At 29.7% G+C, this 19,268-nt stretch overlaps 3 protein-coding genes across 3 annotated transcripts in view; all 3 read left to right on the forward strand.

Annotated features, from left to right (window-relative positions):
- The window catches only part of LOC123296799 (probable E3 ubiquitin-protein ligase NGR_a03640), a 659,126-nt gene that overhangs the window by 543,594 nt on the left and 96,264 nt on the right, over positions 1-19,268 (forward strand). The window lies entirely within an intron of this gene.
- Positions 1,197-14,719, forward strand: LOC123295038 (fatty acyl-CoA reductase 1-like; the record flags this gene model as incomplete). Its single annotated transcript, XM_044876243.1, has 6 exons — positions 1,197-1,608; positions 1,716-1,964; positions 12,825-12,976; positions 13,046-13,155; positions 13,276-13,486; positions 14,536-14,719. Coding segments are annotated over exons 1-6 (1,143 nt in total), but the record flags the coding sequence as incomplete, so codon positions are not given.
- Positions 14,742-17,066, forward strand: LOC123296810. The gene is made up of 4 exons (XM_044878466.1): positions 14,742-14,763; positions 15,220-15,358; positions 15,431-15,558; positions 16,788-17,066. The coding sequence occupies exons 2-4, from the start codon at positions 15,257-15,259 to the stop codon at positions 16,888-16,890; spliced, it is 333 nt and encodes a 110-aa protein (XP_044734401.1). The 5' UTR covers positions 14,742-14,763; positions 15,220-15,256; the 3' UTR covers positions 16,891-17,066.

A 19,268-nucleotide genomic window follows, 5' to 3' on the forward strand; every position in this document is an offset into this window, starting at 1 on the left:
CGATTGGAACACGTATTAAAGGAATGTTAGCCAACCGTATAAGTCGATCAATGGTTAGATTTACATGGCCCATCGTATAATGTGGATACAGCTTGTTCAAGTTTCTTATATGCTGTTGAGCACGCATATAGAGATTTGAGAGCTGGATTTGTGGATTGTGCACTTGTTGGAACAGCAAATTTATGGGACATTATTAGCCGTTACACGGGAAAAAGGTTTCGCAGGAAGTAAAACCAGATGATTAGCCGCATTCCAGCGGTTTCGAGAATGCCGTAAAAATACCGTAATTATTCGGCTAATAATGTCCCATAAATACAAGGGCTAATAATGTCCCATAAATAGAAAATAAATGTTAATTTATTTTAATAAAATTTATTCGTGTTTTTAAACTGGAATACAATGTTGCATTCATATTGAGTGCATTGAAAATGTTATCAGCTATTGTTAATTATAATTTTATATTCACATCACACAATACTTGATCTTCGTCATTTAATTGAATATATTTATCAATGAATTTACATTCAAAACAACTGAAAAGAAACAATTGACTGAGTTAATTGTTGAAATACCATGCATAGTCAGTGTTGATTTCTTTATCACATGACACATACATACATGTGACACATACATAACTGATATTCAAGTATGGTACATACTATAAAATTTCCGCCTAATTGGCGCCCTCACGGGTAAACAGTGATGTTTACGAAAAAATGTTTCAAGCAAAAGTTGTTTATTTTTTGATAAGGATCATTTTTTACCTTTAAACTTTTGTTCTATCTCTAACGGTTTACAAGATGGATCCTACGGACCCAAGACGCAATTGACCTATGATGCTCATTAAGAACTTGACCTCACTTTTTACGTCCTGAGTACGCTGTGTTTCAGCTCAGACGAACGTTTCCACAGACGAACGGACGGACATCCGGAAATGGACTAATTAAGTGATTTTATGAACACCTATGACAAAATTTTTTTCCTAGCAACATTATTTTTAGGCGTTACAAACTTGGGACTAAACTTTATATACTATGTATATTTCATATATACATGGTATAAAAAAAAAATATATATATACATAAATTCATTTCTAAATTATCATCCCCACGTCCCTTTTTTGTTTAATTGACCTTTTATTAAATGTATTTAGAGAATTTCCGAAGGAAATGTAGTTATTAATAACAACTCTACAATGACATGAAAAAAGAACACAAAAATAATAATTGCAAAACTAAAAAAGAATGCTTGTTTGGCATATAAAAAACATTGATATTCTAGAACAGGGACTGATTCTGATAAGTTATCAGGTATTTGATAGTAATAATTAGGTATATTGTTGACGATAATATCGTTAAGTCAACAAAGAAAATGTTTGTGGATAAAGTAACTCTATCACAGTTATCAGAGGATGATGTACCATCAATTAGTGAATTTTATGCTGATCAAAACATTCTGGTTACGGGCGGTACTGGCTTTATGGGCAAAGTTTTAATTGAGAAATTACTTCGTTCATGTCCAAAAATTAAGGGCATTAATTATTTATTATTGCGTTCGAAGAAAAATTATACGGATGAAGAAAGATTAAATAAAATGTTTAATATACCTGTAAGTTTTCATGATATTCCTACGAATACTAAGGATGTTGGAAAAATATACTGTTGCTTATTAGGAATGACAGATTGGTGAGAAAGAGTATTTTCACTTTCTTTTAGTTATTTAACAGATTAAAAGAAGAATATCCGGAATCATTATCAAAAGTGAAAGTAATTAAAGGAGATATCAGCGAATTAGAATATGGTTTATCTGATTCTGATTTGGAATTTATAATTCATGAAATAAACATTGTGTTCCATGTGGCAGCATCTGTTCGATTTGATGATTCTTTGAAGGATGCTATTTTAATTAATACACGAGGAACTAGAGAAATGTTAAAAATACTTAAACAAATACAAAATTTAAAGGTAAACAATTATAATAAACACCTATATTGAACCTTCAGTAAAATTGGCTTCACTACAGTCAGTGCCAAATTTTAACTGAAGTCTATTTATAAGAATGGAAGTGCTGGCTATTACGGCAATATGTTGTTGAAACATAATTTACAATTATTCTTTTATTATTATTTCACACAATCTAATCTATGCTTAGGTTAGGTTAGGTTAGAGTGGCTGTCCTGGGACACACTTAGACCATAGGGTCCGTTGTGATACCGTAAATGGGTTGGTCCAACCCCGGCCACTACTCCATGAACCATTTGGAGCTGTTTAAGAACAGCAGGAGGGCTTTGACGTCGACTGACTTTAGGTCGGAGGGGTCGTCAAAGAGAGGCTGGCTCAAGTATGTCCATCTCTTCATGACAAGAGCTGGGCAGTGACAGAGAAGATGAGACATTGTCTCCTCCTCGTCACCACTGTGACAGCTCCTGTAGTAATCGTGATACACTGCCAGGCCTAAGCATTCAGCATGCTTGCCGCCCAGCCAGTGTCCTGTGATAGCCGCAACAACTATGCGAACAGAGGCCCGGAACGCCTGCGATTGTACTCAGACCATATCTGTCTTGTAGTACCACAAGTACGTTCTTCCCTCCATCTAAGATTGGCCTTTTTCAGAATGTCCTCTTTCAGGAGTAACTTGCAGTTCGCAAATGGAACTCCCTGGTAATTATTGATACTTTTGTCCGGCAGCATCGTGCCATTTCTGGCAAGCTCGTCGGCTTCACAATTTCCTGGAATGTCCCTGTGCCCCGGTACCCATACCAGGTCTACATTCATTCGTTTCGCCAGCTCATTTAATCTATGCTTACACAGCCGGCTAAATAGTTATTTTTCACAATTTTATCGCCAGCACAATATGGCAATTCATGACGTCATTATTAATGGCCAGTATACTGATGTATATTTCGGAAAACGCCCAAGATTATCCAATTTTTTCTTTAAGATACATCAGGTGCCATTACTATATTTCGCCTCAGTATGACTAACTTCGGCTGGACGTAGCTATTATTACACGAATTTTTATTTTTTATAGCACAAATGTAAGTTTTAAAAAAAAGTAATAAGAGTAAGATAAAGATCTAAGCAAGTTGTTAGAGTGGATAGAATAGAATTTTAGAACTGTTATTTTCTGTTTTCAGCTAGACACTTTTACTTTGACCCGTATTTATAAATGTCCTTTTTACCTCTACCCTCCATAATATGACTGATTACTTTTTTGATCGCGAATGATAAAGTTGTTTTCTGTAATTAGGTTTTCCTGTATACGTCAACCACTTATTGTAACATCGATAAAGACTTGGATGCAATCGAAGAAAAAGTTTATAAGGCGACAACGGATTGGAAAACTATGATTAAAGCAGCCGAAAATATGGATGAAATGGTGCTCAATTTTCTTGAACAAAAGTATGTTACTTCTCAAGTTAACTCAAATTTAGCATTATTTATGAATTTAAATAATTCTTATAATTTTAGAATTTTAAATAAGTATCCGAATACGTATACTTTTTCAAAAAATCTTGCTGAAGAAGTTATCTTTGAAAGTTGTGATGATATACCAACAGTTATTTTTCGTCCTACAGTCGGTAAATTTTTAAGTTATTATTTTAATTTTTAACATTTTTATAGACTTTTGACAATTATCAATTAATTGATTTTATTACTCCAAATGCTTCTGGAGATGTTTTTAATAATAAAATAATTAAATTTTGCCTTAGTGGTTGGTTCGGCGAAAGAACCAATGCCTGGATGGATTGATAACTACAATGGACCAATGGGTCTAGCTACAGGAGTTCAGACTGGCGTACTTCATATAGTTTTAATAGACGGTAATAAGAAGGTAAATTGGGTGCCTGTTGACATAGCAATAAAAGGAATGATAACATCAGCATGGTATAAGGCATTAGAACAAACTGATCGTAATAAATGGTAATATTTTAGAGCATGTATGCTATAGATTGTCATAATAATTGTTGAGTACGTTAGCGAATCATTCGAGATGCACGGGATAACTTTATCAATCCCAAAACTTGATATGTTTTGAATAATTTTATGTTCTAAGACTTGATCTGAGGATAAATGTTATAGGAAGTTTACTATTATATTTTTAAATACCTTTATCCCATACAAAATGGTATCGCTTTCTCCTCGGTACACCTCATGTGAATGACATCATTGTAAAAGTATTTAAAAATAAAAGTTTCCGGTGACTTTTCTTCCCAAGCGAATCTTTTGCCAGATTAAAGTAAAAATAAAAGCATAAAGTCAATGCCATTTTTCGACTTGATAATCTTGAAATTTCGATTGAACGACAAAAAAACAAAAAACCGCCAAAAAATAACATTCACTAAACAACTATACATATACAGGGCGCTAATAAGCTCATAAAGAAGAAGGAAAAAATTATGTACCAATTTTGGATCTGAGGCCTAGTTTGCGAGATAATTAACAAAATAAATTAATATAATATTAATAAAAAATAAATAACTTTATCGAATCCCAGTTCAATAAAATTTTGAAGGCTGGTATTGTATTATTACATAAATTGAGAAATAATAAGAGAAGAATAATAAGTAGAGTGTGGTACATAGTACATAGATACAACCATTCCCGCTACTATATTATATCATATGCATACAATAAACAAAAACTGATGATGAGACTTAGTCAACTATTTAAGCAAATACAAACAATATTATGCATTTTTTGAGTGTTTTTCATATAGGACCACCTCCTACCTGCCTTCAATATTTTATTGAACTGTCATTCGATAAAGTAATTTACTTTTTATTAATATTATATTAATTTATTTTGTTAATTATTTCGCAAACTAGGCCTCGGATACAAAATTGTTAAATAAATTTTTCCTTCCTCTTTATGAGCTTATTCTGTAGGCCAACGATCTGCAGTCAATAACAGAACGCCCTGTATAACGAAACATTGCTAATACTATAATTTAATCTTTTATAGCTTAGTAATTAACTCATCAACTAGTGATTTTATAAAATTCAATAATAACGTATTGTGGGATCTTGGTGAAAAAATATTAAGGAAAAATCCACCGAATCAACTACTATGGTATCCATTTTGTTTTCAAACGACAAATAAATATTTATATTGGTTTTATTTTGTAACACTGCACTTGATTCCTGCAATATTTTTAAATGTTTTATTGAAAATAAATAATCAGAGATTAAAGTAAGTAAAAAAAGTATATTTTAATTAAAAAATTAAAAATAATTAATAACTTTGCTGCAATTGTAAAAAGAAGTTTTTTGGCGAAGCCGGTAGGAATGCCACATTCAACAAAAAAAATCATAACAGATAGATGATCACCAAGGACCATGATTTTAAAAGTTAGTTAAAGGTATACTTTATTTCGTTAAAATTAAATGATAGAAGAAAACTTTAAATTAAATAGGTGGTCATTAGGTAATAAACTAACATTTTGTTCGTGATGTAGGGCTTTTGGGGTGCTCTTAAACAACTAGAAATAGAACTCAAAATTTAAAATTTGGAATCAAAATTTAATTGTTTAATTAGATTATAACATTCACCTTCTGTGGAATCTATTAATACAGCGAAAAATCATTCAAACCAACAATATTCGTGTTTTTATTAGAAACACATTTCTAATTTAAAGTTTCTTTTTCTTACCTGTAACTTTTAAGTCAAAACCCAATCCAAGTGTACAGTACAGTACATGAAATAACATTTTTCTGTAGCTAACTATAGTGTTGAAAGAAAAACGTCATCAGACAGTGGCAGAGGAGTTCTGGAACATACTGTAGACAACGTTAACGCAATTATTAAAAATACGATTGTGACATTCCTATCAAACAAATTCCACACTAAGTTCTGTTCTTGAAAACAAAACAATTTTTCAAAACCGAGAAATATTATTAGAATATCATTTTAAATAAACAATTCAAGCCGTTTTTTAATTCTCAAAAGTAAACATTATTTTAGTTTATTTAAATTATATCGACGAGTATTTTATTCAAATATGAAGCTTGCACCGTTCGCATTAAATGAATGGACATTTAAAAATGATAATTTTAAAACTTTACATGCAATATTGAAACCAGAGGATATTGATAAGTTCTCGGTGAGTATAAATTATAAAATCACAACAGATAATTTGAAATATAATTGAATCAATTTTATGTTAAATTTACAGGTAGATTATTCTGGATTAACAGTTTCTGATAAATTTGAAATGCAAAGAGATGGCACAATACGGTATCTGTTAAAAGATAAGAACTTTTCAAAAGAAACATTTGAAAAACGAATGTTTAATTTTAAAATGTAAGATAATACATTATTTTGATGTACTTGTATACAGGGTGTTCTGTTATTAACTGCAGATCGTCAGCCTACAGAATAATCTCATAAAGACGAACAAAAAAGTTCTTTACTAAATTTCGATATGAGCTCTGATTCGGAAATTGTGGCTATTGAAAAAATAAAAAGATTTATGAATTCACAAACGTATCAAATTCAATAAATTAGTAGATGTCTCTTTAGAATGTAGTTGAAGTGTATAGAGCAAAAGTCCCTATGGTCATAAAGTAAAAAAAAAAAAACAAGTGAAAACAAACAATTGACTGAGTTAATAGTTGAAATGCCATGCATAAATAGTGTTGATTACTCTATCACGTTGCACATACATATACAATTTTTATAATACATACTATACAATTTACGCCTAATTTGCGCCCTCACGGGTAACTAGTGATGTTTACGAAAAAATGTTTCAAACAAAAGCTATTTATTTTTTTATAAGAAACATTTTTTTACATTTAAATTTTTTTTCTATCTCTAACGGTTTACAAGATGGGTCCCACGGACCCAAGACCCAATTGACCTATGTTGCTCATTTACGAACTCGGCCTCACTTTTTACGTCTTGAGTACACTGTAAAAATTTCAGCTTGATATCTTTTTTCGTTTTTGAGTTAACGTGCCCACAGACGACGGACGGACGGACAGACGGACCTACACCAAAATTTTGTTCATAGCATCAATATTTTTAAGCGTTACAAACTTGGGACTAAACTTAGTATACCTTGCATATTACATATATGCAAGGTATAAAAAGATACTTAGTCATGGCATGGGGACTGTTGACAGAAATGAAATTTTAAAACTTTGGAAGAACTGTGTTTTTTTTTTTTTTTAATTTTAAATTAACTATAGTACAGATAATTAAAATTTCATAATTTGCAAATTGGAATTATTAACGTATGTATAATAAACTATTATAAATAATAATAAAAAGCAACAACATATATTGTTTTCAAACGGTCACCCATCTTAGAACTAAGTGCACTCAATGTTGCTTAACTTCACTGATTGGGCGAGAATCGTTGTTTTCATTGTGGTATGGCGAAGATAACGATGAGATTAGGTGACGATGACACCAGTTCCATGATTTTTATTCACATAAAAAGTGCTCAACGTGCCAAAAGATTTTTTCACTTCAAAAATTTGAAACTTGTTTACCTACCTATAGTTTAATTTTTCTTTACTTACAGAAAATACTATCTGCATGTTGCTGTAATTATTCTTTTAATTATTGGTTCTCTTTTCGTCTTGAATCGTTATGTTGGAAAATTTATGAATAAACGTTATATTTAGATAAAGAATTCAATTTTTATGCGAGAAGTGGGCATGGTTCTGGTATAACGTTAAATAATTCTTTGTGGTGGTGTTTTTAACGTTGGTAGTTGTCGAGTGAAGCGGACGAGTAGCTGTTAGTTTTTTGTATAATTAACACCAATTGTTATAAGTATATTATAAATTTAAAAGATTTATATTGTACGCGTATTTAATAAAATTGATTTCAATTCCAAAATAATTACTTCCGGTATAAATTATTTTGCATTTCGAAATTTTTCACTTTGATTTCCGGTGTAAGCCAATTTGATCGTTAGTCTTCTAGACTTTATTTGTTTTGTAGAGGTCAACTTTTTGAACTTTAAAGTGTGTTTTCGAGACTAATAGTACAATTTAATTGATTCGAATTTATATTTTTGCTAAAGATAAGTTATTTTAAATCAGAATTAAAAGATCGAATCACTTAAATTAAACTGTGTGCTTTAAGAACATACTTTGTTTTTTTAAATGTTTGTAAAATAACTCCTCGGTAAAATAACTCAAGTATAGATTTATTTTCCCAGGACGTCTTCCGGAACAAACGATGATCAACTTTGTTTATTTAAACTACAAGAAATTAAAATGATCATAAATAAGATCATAAATAAGAAAGAAAAAAAAACCTTTTCTTATTTTATTTTTTGAATACTCTGTACCTATTGTTTTAACGAGTTGGTTGAGTTGGGTTTGTCGACTATAGAGGATAATTTTCCCAAATTTTCATTTCTAGACCTTTTTTTAAGAAACTATAAATAAAACAGAATATAAATTTGTGGGGTTAGTCGACAATTCGACATTTTTTTTGACAACAAAAGTTTTAAATTTTAAGGATCCTTAACAGAACATTAGCTAAAACGATGTTTAAGCTATCATTGTTTTAAATAGCAAAAATAATATTTTGGTGTTTAGAAAATTAATTTTGCTGGATTGAAAAGGAAATTTGAAATATTAAACTGACCTTAATTGACATTCAAAAAATATTTTTATGTATAAATTTTATTTTTAAATTCTACATACAATTGTATCGAAGAACTAATTTAGTACATAATTTGGAATACATCATCATTTAAAATAAAATATCTACATATTTAAATTAACAAAATTATTCAAATTTTGTCATGGCTATAAAATCAAAAAGTAAAATGTGACTTAAAAAAATACAACATGCATATGAAATTACATTACATTTATTAATTAATTATTAATGTTCAGAAATTTTGACTGTTAACATATATACCCTAAATTACATAAAACTAACTCCGCGAATAATACACAAATTTTTTTTAAAATATCACAAAACTTTTACGCTATTTTTAGAACATTCTATTATATTTACGCCACACAAATTGCCTAGTTTACAATATTTTTGGAGCATTTTATTACATTTACGTCATACAAATTGCCTAGTTGACTTCACAGTTAACTACATAACAGTCGGACTACTTTGAAACTCTCAGCATTTCACATGTAGGAACAGGTTCCTCCAGTCAAATTATTTTGAGAAACAGTGGGGCGAACCTTTGGCGAACTGAAACTCAATAAGCTGGGGTGAAACACAAAAAATTTATCTTGAATTTAGGGATGCGTTCAGTTTTTCCGCAGTATCTCGTTCCCTACTAGTTTTAACGAAAAAAGTAATGAAAGAAAAGTTTCTATAACAAATTTTCTACAAAAATGGTCTATAAAATTGTGCGATATATTGCTTATTTAAAGAGTTATTGCATATTTTTCTTCTTATAAAAAAATTAACTGTAGGAATTAATTGATTATTTTACTTAATTAGGAGGTAATAGGTCGGATAAGATGTTGCCTAGAGTCTTACACACCAGTTATGCATCTCCTCAGTGAACAGCAGCAGATATCTTATCCTGGTTTCAAGAGTTAAGATTGCAATATATTTCATACACGAATATCAATTATTTTTGATATTAGTGAGTTTTCCAATATATTGAATCCCTATTTGAAAAAAAAATTAGTAAATTTTCAATTAAATCAGAAATAAAATTAGGAAAAAACCAGGGTTCGAGGATATATATCACGTGAATTTTTATGATATATATCAATACATAAATGATTTTAAAAAATTTAATATTATTTAGAAATTTTTGGCGTTTGTTACCGTATTTCTACTTCCCAAATTTTGATCGCATTGGTATAGAGTTAAAACCTACCAATACTAAGCTCAAATCGTGTCGTGTAAGAAAAGTTCGTTACTAAAGAGTAAGTTTAAGTAAGATTCAGAATCGGAAGATGATCTAGCTTTCTCTCCCTTGCAGTCAAACCAAGCACAATTATGAAACGACGATTTTTATTTTTTATTTGATAATTAACAGTTTATTACAAATGACTGATGACTGATTTGATAATTAAAAGACTGATTATACTCTAGAGTTATTATTTGTAATGTTTATTGTTTTGTTGCCTAAGTGTAGGTATGACCATTGACTGATAACAATTTATAAAATGGTTTTTTTTTTTTTAAATTGATTTTTATCTATAAAAATTTTATTATTTTTAATTGATTTTGCCTGATCTAGAAGAATATTTTATGTTTTGATTTCATTTGTCTGATTTGAAGTGCCTAAGTAAATAAAACCTTTAAAACATTTTAGTTTTTTTTAAATATCAAAATTTTGATATATATCGGATATATATCAAAAATATCCGATATTTTGATATTTATAATAAATATCGGATATTTTCGAGCCCTGGAAAAAACTAATTAACATAAAATCAACCATAACTTTTGTTTGCACAACTTTACGTAAAATTGACGCACATATTCGTAATCGGTGACCTAAAAATCTACAGAAAATACTGCGTCTACCCATCCTATAGTTTTACTTCCTGCAAATTATCCCGCGTGAATAATGTTCCCATAAACACAAAATAAATGTTAATTTATTTTAATAAAATTTATTTGTTTTTTTAAACTGGAATACAAATGTTGCATTCATATTCAGCTATTGTTAATTCTAATTTTATATTCACATCACACAATACTTGATCTGCGTCACTTGATCTTCGTACTGTGGTTGCGTGTGTTCCAAAATGTTTGATAATAATAATTATATTGTTAACGATAATATCGTTAAGTCAACAAAGAAAATGTTTGTGGATAAAGTAACTCTATCACAGTTATCAGAGGATGTACTATCAATTAGTGAATTTTATGCTGATCAAAACATTCTGGTTACGGGCGGTACTGGCTTTATGGGCAAAGTTTTAATTGAGAAATTACTTCGTTCATGTCCAAAAATTAAGGGCATTTATTTATTACTGCGTTCGAAGAAAAATTATACGGATGAAGAAAGATTAAATAAAATGTTTAATATACCCGTAAGTTTTCATGATATTCTTACGAATAGTAAGGATGCTGGAAAAATATACTGCTGCTTATTAGGAATGACAGATTTGTGATAAAGAGTAAGCCTGAGGAATGTTTAATCACTCATTTTACTGAAAATTTGTTTTTACCTGACTTGTTCCACTTCTTCTTGCACTTATATACGTATTCATTTTCACTTTCTTTTAGTTATTTGACAGATTAAAAGAAGAATATCCGGAATCATTATCAAAAGTAAAATTAATTAAAGGAGATATCAGCAAACTAGAATATGGTTTATCTGATTCTGATTTGGAATTTATAATTCATGAAATAAACATTGTATTCCATGTGGCAGCATCTGTTCGATTTGATGATTCTTTGAAGGATGCTATTTTAATTAATACACGAGGAACTAGAGAAATGTTAAAAATACTTAAACAAATGCAAAATATAAAGGTAAACAATTATAATAAACACCTATATTGAACCTTCAGTAAAATTGGCTTCATTACAGTCAGTGCCAAATTTTAACTGAAGGACATTTATAAAAATGGAAGTGTTGGCTATTACGGCAATATGTTGTTGAAACATAATTTACAATTATTATTTTATTATTATTTCACACAATCTAATCTATGCTTAGGTTAGGTTAGGTTAGAGTGGCTGTCCTAGGGTGGGACACACTTAGGCCATAGGGTCCGTTGTGATACCGTAAATGGGTTGGCCCAACCCCGGCCACTACTCCATGTATCATTTGGAGCTGTTTAAGAACAGCAGGAGGGCTTTGGCGTCGACTGACTTTAGGTCGCAGAGGTCGTTAAAGAGAGGCTGGTTCAAGTAAGTCCATCTCCTCATGACAAGAGCTGGGCAGTGACGGAGAAGATGAGACATTGTCTCCTCCTCGTCATCACTGTGACAGCTCCTGCAGTAGTCGTGATACACTGCCAGGCCTAAGCGTTCAGCATGCTTGCCGCCCAGCCAGTGTCCTGTGATAGCCGCAACAACTTTGCGAACAGAAGCCCTTGGTAGTGATATGAGAACTTCGGAACGCCTGCGATTGTACTCAGGCCATATCTGTCTTGTAGTACCACAAGTACGTTCTTCCCTCCATCTAAGATTGATCTTTTTCAGAATGTTCTCTCAGGAGTAACTTGCAGTTCGCAAATGGAACTCCCTGGTATTTATTGATACTTTTGTCCGGCAGCATCGTGCCATTTCTGGCAAGCTCGTCGGCTTCACAATTTCCTGGAATATCCCTGTGTCCCGGTACCCATACCAGGTCTACATTCATTCGTTCCGCCAGCTCATTTAATCTATGCTTACACAGCCGGCTAAATAGTTATTTTTCACAATTTTATCGCCAGCACAATATGGCAATTCATGACGTCATTACTAATGGCCAGTAAACTGATGTATATTTCGGAAAACGCCCAAGATTATCCAATTTTTTCTTTGAGATACATCAGTTGCAATTACTATCTTTCGCCTCAGTATGACTAACTTCGGCTGGACGTAGCTATTATTACACGAATTTTTATTTTTTTTAAAGTATCCACCGTAAAGCAAAAAGTTGGTGGCGCTGCTATAGCACAAATGTAAGTTTTAAAAGAAAGTAATAAGAGTAAGATAAAGATCTAAGCAAGTTGTTAGAGTGGATAGAGAAGCTCACAACAAACACTTTCTGCTACACAAGCGCCATTCTGCTCAATTTAAGAACTGTTATTTTCTGTTTTCAGCTAGACACTTTTACTTTGACCCGTATAAATATCCTTTTTACCTCTACACTCCATAATATGACTGATTACTTTTTTGATCGAGAATGATAAAGTTGTTTTCTGTAATTAGGTTTTCCTGTATACGTCAACCACTTATTGTAATATCGATAAAGACGTGGATGCAATCGAAGAAAAAGTTTATAAGGCGACAACGGATTGGAAAACTATGATTAAAGCAGCCGAAAATATGGATGAAATGGTGCTCAATTTTCTTGAACAAAAGTTTGTTACTTCTCAAGTTAACTCAAATTTAGCATTCTTTATGAATTTAAATAATTCTTATAATTTTAGAATTTTAAATAAGTATCCGAATACGTATACTTTTTCAAAAAATCTTGCTGAAGAAGTTATCTTTGAAAGTTGTGATGATATACCAACAGTTATTTTTCGTCCTACAGTCGGTAAATTTTTAGGTTATTATTTAATTTTTAACATTTTTATAGACTTTTGACAATTGATTTTATTACTCCAAATGCTTCTGGAGATGTTTTTAATAATAAAATAATTATATTTTGCCTTAGTGGTTGGTTCGGCGAAAGAACCAATGCCTGGATGGATTGATAACTACAATGGACCAATGGGTCTAGCTACAGGAGTTCAGACTGGCGTACTTCATATAGTTTTAATAGACGGTAATAAGAAGGTAAATTGGGTGCCTGTTGACATAGCAATAAAAGGAATGATAACATCAGCATGGTATAAGGCATTAGAACAAACTGATCGTAATAAATGGTAATATTTTAGAGCATGTATGCTATAGATTGTCATAATAATTGTTGAGAACGTTAGCGAATCATTCGAGATGCACGGGATAACTTTATCAATCCCAAAACTTGTTATGTTTTGAATAATTTTATGTTCTAAGACTTCTATCTGAGGATAAATGTTATAGGAAGTTTACTATTATATTTTTAAATACCTTTATCCCATACAAAATGGTATCGCTTTCTCCTCGGTACACCTCATGTGAATGACATCATTGTAAAAGTATTTAAAAATAAAATTTTTCGGTGACTTTTCTTCCCAAGCGAATCTTTTGCCAGATTAAAGTAAAAATAAAAGCATAAAGTCAATGCCATTTTTCGACTTGATAATCTTGAAATTTCGATTGAACGACAAAAAAACAAAAAACCGCCAAAAAATAACATTCACTAAACAAGTATACATATACAGGGCGCTAATAAGCTCATAAAGACGAAGGAAAAAATTATGTACCAATTTTGGATCTGAGGCCTAGTTTGCGAGATAATTAACAAAATAAATTAATATAATATTAATAAAAAATAAATAACTTTATCGAATCCCAGTTCAATAAAATTTTGAAGGCTGGTATTGTATTATTACATAAACTGAGAAATAATAATAATAATAAGAGAAGAAGAATAAGTAGAGTGTGGTACATAGTACATAGATACAACCATTCCCTCTACTATATTATATCATATGCATACAATAAACAAAAACTGATGATAAGATTTAGTCAACTATTTAAACAAATACAACTATATTATGCATTTTTTGAGTGTTTTTCATATAGGACCACCTCCTACCTGCCTTCAATATTTTATTGAACTGTGATTCGATAAAGTTATTTACTTTTTATTAATATTATATTAATTTATTTTGTTAATTATTTCGCAAACTAGGCCTCGGATACAAAATTGTTAAATAAATTTTTCCTTCCTCTTTATGAGCTTATTCTGTAGGCCAACGATCTGCAGTCAATAACAGAACGCCCTGTATAACGAAACATTGCTAATACTATAATTTAATCTTTGTAGCTTAGTAATTAACTCATCAACTAGTGATTTTATAAAATTCAATAATAGCGTAATAAGTGATCTTGGTATCGAAATATTAAGCAAAAATCCACCGAATCAACTATTATGGTATCCATTTTGTTTTATAACGACAAATAAATATTTATATTGGTTTTATTTTGTAACACTGCACTTGATTCCTGCAATATTTTTAAATGTTTTATTGAAAATAAATAATCAGAGATTAAAGTAAGTAAAAAAAGTATATTTTAATTAAAAAATTAAAAATAATTAATAACTTTGCTGCAATCGTAAAAAAAAGCCGATAGGAATGCCACAATATTCGTGTTTTTATTAGAAACACATTTCTAATTTAAAGTTTCTTTTTCTTACCTGTAACTTCAAAGTCAAAACCCAATCCAAGTGTACAGTACAGTACATGAAATAACATTTTTCTGTAGCTAACTATAGTGTTGAAAGAAAAACGTCATCAGATAGTGGCAGAGGAGTTCTGGAACATACTGTAGACAACGTTAACGCAATTAATAAAAATACGACTGTGACATTCCTATCAAACAAATTCCACACTAAGTTCTGTTCTTGAAAACTAAACAAACTTTCAAAACCTAGAAATATTATTAGCATATCATTTTAAATAAACAATTCAAACCGTATTTTAATTCTCAAAAGTAAACGTTATTTTAGTTTATTTAAATTATATCGCCGAGTATTTTATGCAAATATGAAGCTTGCACCGTTCACATTAAATGAATGGACATTTAAAAATGATAATTTTAAATCTTTACATGCAATATTGAAACCGGAGGATATTGATAAGTTCTCGGTGAGTATAAATTATAAAATCACAAAAGATAATTTGAAATATAATTGAATCAATTTTATGTTAAATTTACAGGTAGATTATTCTGGATTAACAGTTTCTGATCAATTTGAAATGCAAATAGATGGCACAATACGGTATCTGTTAAAAGATAAGAACTTTTCAAAAGAAACATTTAATAAACGAATGTTTAATTTTAAAATGTAAGATAATACATTATTTTGATGTACTTGTATACAGGGTGTTCTGTTATTAACTGCAGATCGTCAGCCTACAGAATAATCTCATAAAGACGAACAAAAAAGTTCTTTACCAAATTTCGATATGAGCTCTGATTCGGAAATTGTGGCTATTGAAAAAATAAAAAGATTTATGAATTCACAAACCTATCAAATTCAATAAATTAGTAGGTGTCTCTTTAGAATGTAGTTCTTGAAGTGTATAGAGCAAAAGTCCCTATGGTCATAAAGTAAAAAAAAAAAACAAGTGAAAACAAACAATTGACTGAGTTAATAGTTGAAATACCATGTATAAATAGTGTTGATTACTCTATCACATTGCACATACATATACAATTTTTATAATACATACTATACAATTTACGCCTAATTTGCGCCCTCACGGGTAACGAGTGATGTTTACGAAAAAATGTTTCAAACAAAAGCTATTTATTTTTTTATAAGAAACATTTTTTTACATTTAAATTTTTGTTCTATCTCTAACGGTTTACAAGATGGGTCCCACGGACCCAAGACCCAGTTGACCTATGTTGCTCATTTACGAACTCGACCTCACTTTTTACGTCTTGAGTACACTGTAAAAATTTCAGCTTGATATATTTTTCGTTTTTCAGTTTACGTGCCCACAGACGACGGACGGACGGACAGACGGACCTATACCAAAATTTTGTTCATAGCATCAATATTTTTAAGCGTTACAAACTTGGGACTAAACTTAGTATACCTTGCATATTACATATATGCAAGGTATAAAAAGATACTTAGTCATGGCATGGGGACTGTTGACAGAAATGAAATTTTAAAACTTTGGAAGAACTGTGTGTTTTTTTTTTTTAATTTTAAATTAACTATAGTACAGATAATTAAAATTTCATAATTTGCAAATTGGAATTATTAACGTATGTATATTAAACTATTATAAATAATAATAAAAAGCAACAACATATATTGTTTTCAAACGGTCACCCATCTTAGAACTAAGTGCACTCAATGTTGCTTAACTTCACTGATTGGGCGAGAATCGTTGTTTTCATTGTGGTATGGCGAAGATAACGATGACGATTAGGTGACGATGACACGAGTTCCATGATTTTTATTCACATAAAAAGTGCTCAACGTGCCAAAAGATTTTTTCACTTCAAAAATTTGAAACTTGTTTACCTACCTATAGTTTAATTTTTATTTACTTACAGAAAATACTATCTGCATGTTGCTGTAATTATTCTTTTAATTATTGGTTCTCTTTTCGTTTTGAATCGTTATGTTGGAAAATTTATGAATAAACGTTATATTTAGATAAAGAATTCAATTTTTATGCGAGAAGTGGGCATGGTTCTGGTATAACGTTAAATAATTCTTTGTGGTGGTGTTTTAAATGTTGGTAGTTGTCGAGCGAAGCGGACGAGTAGCTGTTAGTCTTTTGTATAATTAACACAAATTGTTATAAATATATTATAAATTTAAAAGATTTATATTGTACACGTATTTAATAAAATTGATTTCAATTCCAAAATATTTACTTCCGGTATAAATTATTTTGCGTTTCGGCATTTTTCACTTTGATTTCCGGTGTAAGCCAATTTGATCGTTAGTCTTCTGATTTTAGAACGATTGAAAAAAATATATCTATACTTTATTTATTTTATAGAGGTCAACTTTTTGAACTTTAAATTGTGTTTTCGAGACTAATAGTACAATTTAATTGATTCGAATTTATATTTTTGCTAAAGATAAGTTATTTTAAATCAGAATTAAAAGATCGAATCACTTAAATTAAAAAAAACTCCTAAAAATAACTTTTGTTTGTAAAATAACTCCTCGGTAAAATAACTCAAGTATAGTTTTATTTTCCCAGGACGTCTTCCGGAACAAACGATGATCAAATTTGTTTATTTAAACTACCTATTTTTTGTAGTAGATTCCGATTCTTTGCCACTAAAAGGGTGCTTGCAAGAAATTAAAATGAAAACGATCATATATAAGATAAAAAAATAAACCTTTTCTTATTTTATTTTTTGATAACTCTGTACCTATTGTTTTAACGAGTTGGTTGAGTTGGGTTTGTCGACTATAGAGGATAATTTTCCCAAATTTTCATTTCTAGACCTTTTTTTAAGAAACTATAAATAAAACAGAATATTGTAAATTTGTGGGGTTAGTCGACAATTCGACATTTTTTTTGACAACAAAAGTTTTAAATTTTAAGGATCCTTAACAGAACATTAGCTAAAACGATGCTATCATTGTTTTAAATATCAAAAATAATATTTTGGTATTTAGAAAATTATAATTTTGCTGGATTGAAAAGGAAATTTGAAATATTAAACTGACCTTAATGACATTTAAAAAATATGATTATGTATAAATTTAATTTTTAAATTCTACATACAATTGTATCGAAGAACTAATTAAGTACATAATTTGGAATACATCATCATTTAAAATAAAATATTACGTATTTAAATTAACAAAATTATTCAAATATTGTCATGGCTATCAAATCAAAAATTAAAATGTAACTTAAAAACAATACAACATGCATATGAAATTACATTGCATTTATTACTTAATTAATTATTAATGGTTCCTTATAATTTCTTTCAATTTGAATATAACGAGTGAACTATCTTAAACAGTTGGTTAATATGTCCGTCAAATACTATCTTCTTTTTCTTCATTAATAATTAGAATTTCTTTTATTGATGGTGCTGTAACCACTTCTATTTTCACTTTACCATCGAGTTTTTCAGTTAATATAACTTTTTTTGTAATTGGATCAATAGTATAAACTTTTCCCTTGTAAACTTGTCCAGTATCAATTTTTATTTCAACTTGTTTTCTTAAATAAGTTATAAGTTTTGTAGGATCATCACTTTATACAGTATCCTGCATTTCATTTGCCATATTTCAATATAAAAATTATTTTTTTTCAATCTTATAGGTGATTTATTAAAACGTTATGACCATAGATAATAAATATTTATATTATACTATAGATAGGCATCTCTATCATCACCAAGGAAACTTGAGATTTAGTTCTCACTCGATTCACGAGATAGCGCTTCAATAAATTGACCGCCTTTTTTAAAATACTCAATGCCAAATTCTAAATACAATTTAAATTTTTACATTTTTTTTTGTTTTACTGTTTTAGAACATGTTTTGGTATCACATTTTTATTTGAAATACTATCAAATATTTTTTTTCCAAATCATGTACTTAAAACAGTAAAACAAAAAAATAATTAAACATTTTAAAGGAAAAAAACGCTTTTAAATTATAAAATAAATTTATTAAACAACTAATCTTTTATTGTTATTTATACTTTTATATCTAATTTTTTTAAATATTTAATAAAAATTTTAAATTGTGTTTCTTACAACTAAAATTAAAACTAAACAAGTGAAAAGAAACAATTGACTGAGTTAATTGTTGAAATACCATGCATAGTCAGTGTTGATTTCTTTACCACATAACACATACAAAAATGTATAGACAGTGTTGATGCGCAATCGTTTGTTTTTTTGACGTCACGTAAATAACAAAAGATATTCACTTTTAAATAGACACACACACAACTGATATTCCTATATTAATACATACTATAAAATTTGCACTTAATTAACGCCCTCGTGGGTAAACAGTGATGTTTACAAAAAAATTACATTTAAACT

This window comes from Chrysoperla carnea, chromosome 3, assembly GCF_905475395.1.
Source record: "Chrysoperla carnea chromosome 3, inChrCarn1.1, whole genome shotgun sequence".
In the NCBI taxonomy this organism is placed as follows: domain Eukaryota; kingdom Metazoa; phylum Arthropoda; class Insecta; order Neuroptera; family Chrysopidae; genus Chrysoperla; species Chrysoperla carnea.